This window comes from Salvia splendens, chromosome 20, assembly GCF_004379255.2.
Source record: "Salvia splendens isolate huo1 chromosome 20, SspV2, whole genome shotgun sequence".
In the NCBI taxonomy this organism is placed as follows: domain Eukaryota; kingdom Viridiplantae; phylum Streptophyta; class Magnoliopsida; order Lamiales; family Lamiaceae; genus Salvia; species Salvia splendens.
Window position 1 is genome coordinate 3,340,003 of NC_056051.1, and position 7,535 is coordinate 3,347,537.

The 7,535-nt window shown below is 35.2% G+C and overlaps 1 protein-coding gene across 1 annotated transcript; it reads right to left on the bottom strand.

Annotated features, from left to right (window-relative positions):
* Positions 1–1,519: 1,519 nt before the first annotated feature.
* Positions 1,520–5,230, bottom strand: LOC121780740 (fructose-1,6-bisphosphatase, cytosolic). The gene is made up of 13 exons (XM_042178368.1): positions 4,875–5,230; positions 4,587–4,760; positions 3,841–3,888; positions 3,671–3,745; positions 3,529–3,590; positions 3,365–3,431; positions 3,163–3,276; positions 2,987–3,073; positions 2,499–2,569; positions 2,364–2,429; positions 2,152–2,238; positions 1,996–2,071; positions 1,520–1,823 (listed from the first exon to the last, which is right to left on the bottom strand). The coding sequence occupies exons 2-13, from the start codon at positions 4,743–4,745 to the stop codon at positions 1,713–1,715; spliced, it is 1,023 nt and encodes a 340-aa protein (XP_042034302.1). The 5' UTR covers positions 4,746–4,760; positions 4,875–5,230; the 3' UTR covers positions 1,520–1,712.
* Positions 5,231–7,535: the final 2,305 nt, after the last annotated feature.

A 7,535-nucleotide genomic window follows, 5' to 3' on the forward strand; every position in this document is an offset into this window, starting at 1 on the left:
CATAAAAAAAGGCAGAGGGGTAAAACTGTCATTTCGCTCATTTAATTTCGCAGCCGATAAAATGATACTTCGACCTAAAAATGACGAAACTATCATTATAAGCCAAAAGTATCATTTTATCAACTTAGAGTATCATTCTATCCGGCAAAACTATCATTCTATCCGACAAAGGTATCATTTTATCAACTCAAAGTATCATTCTATCTGCTGTGAGTATCATTTTATCAGTCAAAAGTATCATTTTATCAACTCAGAGTATCATTCTATCCGACAAAACTATCATTGTATGCTGTAAACCTAACATATACTATCATTCTATCCGGCAAAAACTATCATTCTATCCGGCAAAAACTATCATTCTCTTCGGCAAAAACTATCATTCTATCCGACAAAACTGTCATTCTATGCAATAAACCTATCATTTTATCATTTTATCAGTCAGTCAAAAGTATCATTTTATCAACTCAGAGTATCATTCTATCCGGCAAAACTATCATTTTATGCAATAAACCTATCATTTTATCATTTTATCATTTTACGTGATATTTGGCGAAATTCAGAGTATCATTTTATCAGTCAAGAGTATCATTTTATCAACTCAGAGTATCATTCTATCCGGCAAAACTATCATTCTATGCAATAAACCTATCATTTTATCATTTTATCATTTTATCATTTTACGTAATATTTGGCGAAATTCAGAGTATCATTTTATCAGTCAAGAGTATCATTTTATCAACTCAGAGTATCATTCTATCCGGCAAAACTATCATTCTATGCAATAAACCTATCATTTTATCATTTTACGTAATATTTGGCGAAATTCAGAGTATCATTTTATCATTCAGAGTATCATTTTATCAACTCAAAGTATCATTCTATCCTGCAAAACTATCATTTTATGCAATAAACCTATCATTTTATCATTTTATCAGTTAGTCAAAAGTATCATTTTATCAACTCAGAGTATCATTCTATCCGGCAAAACTATCATTCTATGCAATAAACCTATCATTTTATTATTTTATCATTTTACGTGATATTTGGCGAAATTCAGAGTATCATTTTATCAACTCAGAGTATCATTCTATCCGGCAAAACTATCATTCTATGCAATAAACCTAACATATATCATTTTATCATTTTACGTGATATTTGGCGAAATTCAGAAATTAAATGAGCGAAATGACATATTTACCCCTCCGCCTTTTTTTATGAAGTAGAGTATCATTCTATCCGGCGAAACTATCATTCTATGCAATAAACCTAACATATATCATTTTATCATTTTACGTGATATTTGGCGAAATTCAGAAATTAAATGAGGGATATGACATATTTACCCCTCCGCCTTTTTTTATGAAGTAAATCTAACTTTGAATCTCAGCCACAAGATTAGAAATATGTGTGGTCCAGATTTCATTATAGGGTTATTACGATATTTAGGAGTTATCATATGATCACAACTCTATATATGATCAACTCTATATATATATATGATAAATTTAGTACTATCAGATTTTATCTACCTGGAACATGTATTCTAATTTTACAATTTTGTGATATGGTTATTCATAAACGTGAGATACAAATATCATAAAGCATTATATATAGAGGAGCCAACTGAAACTCTATTCTAAAGAATATTATGCATCACTGCAGATATGAGTTATCTGCAAACTTGGTAATTGAAAAGTAGAATTACAACTTCTTTATTTTTGCTCTTCAGCAGCATACAATGCTTTGATCTCCTCCACGTCGTCATAGCTACCAAGGAATATCGGCGAACGCTCATGTATCTTCGTAGGAATCAAGTCGAGTGCCTGCAATAAAAATCTTGTATCAGACCATCTATCGTCTGTCCCTGCCAGACCCCGGATCCAAACACAACCAAAACCAACAAAATTACAAATATGGCACCGAATATGAGTTTGATCTACACCCGTCAGACAGCCTCACAACATTTCGTGATTGCTCAAAAATGCAAGCACTTACCCGTTGTTTCCCTGTAAATGCTTGTCCACCGGCTTGTTCCATCAGATACGACATAGGGAAGACTTCATAGAGTACCCTGTTTCACACAAATTTTCCTGATAAGTTTATGCCTTTTGATTAGTGACTACATCTTAAATAAGTATTGGAGCTTTGTACCGTAGTTTGCCATTTGGGCTTTTCTTATCAGCTGGGTACAAAAAGATGCCTCCATAGAGCAAAGTGCGGTGGACATCAGCTACCATACTGAAAACAAGAACACGAGAAGGAATGTTTAAAACACAAACATAAGTTGTTTCATTACATCATCAAGATCGGTCATGAAAAAGCATGTATTGAGAGGTTTCAGCAGAATTAAGTTTTCATTTTACCTTCCAATGTATCTCAGAGATTTTGCTGGCGATCCATCTTGGGGAAACTTGCATTTTTCCACATACCTGGGGTTCGCAAAATAGTAAGATACGAAAATTGAATACTAAAAAGGTAATATCGATAATCGCACATACTTTGCGGTTGGTGCATCCCAGTTCTTGGCATTTCCTTCATTGACAGAATAAATTTTTCCTTTCTTGGGAATCTGTATCAAGGAATAAAAGTCGAAACCTTGTTAATTGCCGAAGAAATAAGGTGGTTAAACATCAAAGAAAACAGAGGCATTGCTTTGGACAAGTAAACTTCATGGTTTAGTGGAGATGAGAACATCAAAACGCGAATTCTGATTACGTAACCATTTTCATCTTATGCAAATCGTTTTTAAAATTAATTTGAAAGGCTCCTAAACTGTAAGTTGTACTGCACCTGCCCACCATAAGTGTATGCCAGTATCTTTTCTCAGCCATCCACCCAAAATGTATCACTTAAACTTATAGCCGACGGAGGGAGTACTAGAAAACTTTTATCAACGGATTAGGTCAATGCTGCTTGTGCGAGAAGATAATCACATCTAAAGAGCAAAATTGCTTAAACTGGTAAATAGGGAGGGAGGAGATTTGACCTTAATATCTGGGTGAGTCAATATGAATTCACCAAGAGATGGATCGAGTGTGAACCCATTAACTCCCTTTCCAGTACTAAGAACAAGCTGTATATCAATAGCAAGGGCGAGACTAAGAATTCATCATGCAAAACCAGTCTTTATCTTCATTTTTATAAAAAAAATAACATACATACCGTGCAAGAGCTTCCATACATACAGTATCCTGCAGCTACCATATTCTTCCCAGGCTGCAAGACATCTTCTATCTTTGGGTCAACTCCGTCATTGATTGCATAAATCCCAAAGATCTGAACGTAAGAGAATCACCAAATTAATTAACAAAATATCATGTTTACTACAAATTGCTCTCTGAGACTAGTTGTCGGGAGATCATACAGTTCCAATAGAAACACCACAGTCGATGTTGGATGATCCATCCAACGGGTCGAACACAACACAATACCTGCATTTTCAGAGTGAACATCACCACCGTATATGTTAACTGACAAGGAATTCAACATACTATTATACTTCTTTTAGTTAAGAGTGCTGGCACGTACTTTCCACGCAGGGCTGGATCAACAAATGTGGCCTCTTCATCCTCTTCAGAGACAAGGATGCACTGCCAGTGATTCACACATTTATAAGCATAAAGAATTACATATATATTTCAAGAGTGAAAAGCATTCAACAGCAATATACAGTTCGGCCACTGCTGACTAACGCCTTAACAAAGACTTCATTTGAGAGCACATCCAGTTTCTTCTGCTCTTCCCCCTTCATAAACAACAGCAACAAGCTCAAACCCATCATATAACAAGATCTACCACAGCTAAATCACACGCATCCAAATGAATGCTGCCGGAATTTACCTGCACATTGGTCTCTCCGGCAAGTCCTATGAGCTTGGCCAAACCAGCCTGTGAAGTGTAAACCACAATATCAATGGTTTAGATGTAATAATGCAAAAACAATACCGGAGCCCATAATGAGGAATTAGATTCTATCCTGGTCCCCATTCAAACAAGGGATATTTTTCCAAATTACAATCAATCAGGCATCTATACTGTGGTCCAATACAATCTTTTTTGTGCACTTTTATGAGGCACAGTAAATGCCTAAAAGTAGAATTCGGTGAAACTTGAGAATGGTTTATCTGGATAAAAAGTTTTTATCAGCCAAGAAATGCTGAAAGATTCAAACCATTCATCATCGTGTAAACACAGATTTCATAAATGGCATTTCACAACACCCTGTGACTTCATGTTCGTCTATGTAATATGACTCTAGTCAAAATCAGATTCACTATCAGTAAATTCCGTGAACACAAATCGCTAAAACACTACGAAACTGCAATTCTGGAACATCGTGATGATTTTCAATTATAAACTCAATATGAAATCAAATATCACCAATCAAAAGGAACACAAATCTGCAACGAGAATCAATCTCATCCTCATTAAAAAAAACGATCATCATCACCTGAAATCACCATTCCAATTTTCAGTGAATATCCCAAAATCCCCAAATCACATCTCCAAAACCTCAATACCAAAATCCAATAAACCTAACCTCAATCTCAATCAACAAAATGAAACAACACAATCGAATTTCAAACCTTGTTAACCGCAGTGCAAACGAATTTGCAGCCGAGAACAATATGACTCAGCAAGATGGTGAAGTCTCCGCGCGATTCCGGGTGCTTGGACTGCTCGTTCAACACGTAGCGGGTTATGGTCATCAAATCCGTACGGTGAGCATCCGCCGCGTGATCCATCGCAACACAACCAACCTATACGTACAAAAAAAGTGTATGTATATCTCAATCTGTGAATTGAGTCCACTCTCTACTCTATAAAATAGCCGCCACTCCAACACACATATCAATATATATACATATACATACAATTGAAATGTATCTATAGCCCACGATATTATCTGGTATAGTTGGACCGCGATTCGAGGAAACGAAAAGGTGACACAGAAAATACGCAAGGATGCGTGTGTGTGTGTGGATAGGGATGGGATGAGGCAGTAGTGGAGGGAAAATTGAGGGCTATCTGGATGAATTTAGCGAGCATCAACGGTGACACGTGGTGGCAATTGATCGTCACCGGATAATTACATCAACATAGAATCCGTATTCTATTATTGTGAAAAAGAATTAAATGATTTGTTTGTTTGTATTCTCCATCCCCATCGATAGAATGTCAGTTTGTAGTTTTGTTTGAAGAGCGGTTATGGCGTTTTCGTCTGGTTTTGGTGGTGGATGACGGCAGCCGTGTTAGCAATCTAGGAGAAATTTCAGAATTTGGGTCTCAATACGCTGACCTTTCGAAATGAGGGATTAATTATGTTGACCTTTCGAAATATGGGTCCGAGGCATGTGAATTTTTCGGAATAAGGGTTTTTCACCTTTTTATATTTATTCTCTTCATTTTTCTTATTATTTCTCTTCCAATAATTATAAATTGTCTAAACTATCCTTTAACCCAATTTCTCCAAAATTTCATTCTACTCCCTCCAAAAAATCTGCCCTCCATTCTAAAATTCAATCTTCTCTCTCAAATTCTCACATTTACGCGCCTCCGCCTCCGCCTCCACCCTCCACTTCGCCGCCGCCTCTTCACCGTCTCTGCCTCCACCCTTCGCCATCTCCGCTTCCACTCTTCGCCGCTTCCACCATTAAATTATTACAAAAAGCAATTGCTCATTAGAATTAAAGAAGTAATGCAATTTTTGTTAGAGTGGACGAACTGTAATGGACTAAATTAGTATTGTGAAAGTATTCTGGAAGTATGCTTCTGTGGAAGTATTTTGTTGATAATCTATGATTTTGTGGAAAATTAGTATTTTAGTTGTTGCTTTTGTGGAAGTAGTAGTGGATGATAATCTACATATATTTTTTTATGGATTAACTAATACGAAAATGAGGTTAAATATAATTATAGTATCAAATTTAATAATCACTAAATTCCTAATCGTGAAGCATTTTTCATAACTTCAAAAGCGAAAATAATTTGTTGTGTGAGAATATGAGAGAGCATATTGATATTTAGGACATTTGGAGGGAGTAGAATGAAATTTTTGAGAAATTGGGTTAAAGGATAGTTTAGACTTTAGACAATTTATAATTATTGGAAGGGAAATAATAAAAAAAATGAAGAGAATAAATATAAAAAGGTGAAAAACCCTTATTCCGAAAAATTCGCATGCCTAGGACCCATTTTTCGAAAGGTTAGCGTAATTAATCCCTCATTTCGAAAGGTCGGCGTATTGAGACCCAAATTCTGAAATTTCTCGCAATCTAGTGTGGGAAGGTACATGGTATGTGCTGTATAAAAGGAAAATTTTTTTCTAAAATAATGAAGATTCTTGGATGAAACGAACTAAAATGGAAAGTATGATATTTTAATAGGATAGAGGAATTACATATTGATTTCGTTGAACATAACTAGCGGGGTTTAGCGCATAGCCAACAACATTGCAGCCAACGTCGATAGGTAGAGTGGATGTGGTGTGTGTTAATTTTAATGGATGATTGACGAAAAATGAATCGGTGGAGTGGATGGATGTGTGCGGCGGTTGTCAATATTAATGGATAGCTGACGAAAAACGAAAGTGAACACAATTCCAAGTTGAAGCATAGTCGTGACATATACTCCGTGAGCTGATAACATAGGCTCAATCGACCCTCGATCCCCACCTAATATTGTTACTCCATCCGTTCACAAAAAATAGACAAAGTTGTAAATAACACAAGTTTTAATGTATAATTGGTAAAATAAGAGAGAGTAAAAATGTGGTGAAAGTACACGTTAGTGGATTGTGGGGGTTCACATTAGAATTATGTATATGGTTACTATTGGTCTAAAAATTTTCATTCTTTTTAGTTATTTTAATTTTGGTGGACAACCTAAAATGATAAAATTTATTTATTTTTGTAGACGGATGGAGTACAATCTAATGTATTTGACGTAAAAAATATGTAGGGATAAGTTACTTTCTAATACATTTGCCTCAATTATTTCAATCTAATGGGGATTGTAGGCTAGCAATTTGGAGATGGTCAAGATTTTGATGTTATGTTTTATTCATGGTCCAATCTAATTATTTTTCTTTTGCAGCATCCCACAATTTCAATATGAATGGATGTGAACTACACGTATTATCATGATATGTGTTATAAGGAATAAAATTTACAAGATAGACACAACCGAAAAGTTGTGTAGGCAATGAGCTGTAAAATGCAAATAATCAGATTTTATTAGACTCAACCGAAAAGTTGTGTAGGCAATGAGATTAAAAACGTCATTTATTTTTATAGAATTCTATCCCTAAATAAGTTATTTATCATACCAAATATGTGCTTAATAATAGGTGGGGGATTTTACATAGTTTCTTTTTTCTGTATGTCGTTGTTGCTTGTTCGTTGGTTTGTTAACGACTTTGCTCGCTGCACCTTCAACTTGAGCATTTTTTTTATAAAAAGAGTAAAGGAAGAACAAAGTAGAAAATGAAAAAAGATAGAGAGATAAAGAGAAAGTAAACTAAGAGAGAGTAAAGT

Coding starts and splice junctions, on each gene's coding strand:
- LOC121780740 (XM_042178368.1), bottom strand. CDS start 4,745: ATGGATCACGCGGCGGATGCTCACCGTACGGATTTGATGACCATAACC. Junction 2,430..2,498: donor TGGGATGCACCAACCGCAAA/GTATGTGCGATT, acceptor TGCGAACCCCAG/GTATGTGGAAAAATGCAAGT. Junction 2,072..2,151: donor AGCCCAAATGGCAAACTACG/GTACAAAGCTCC, acceptor TGTGTGAAACAG/GGTACTCTATGAAGTCTTCC.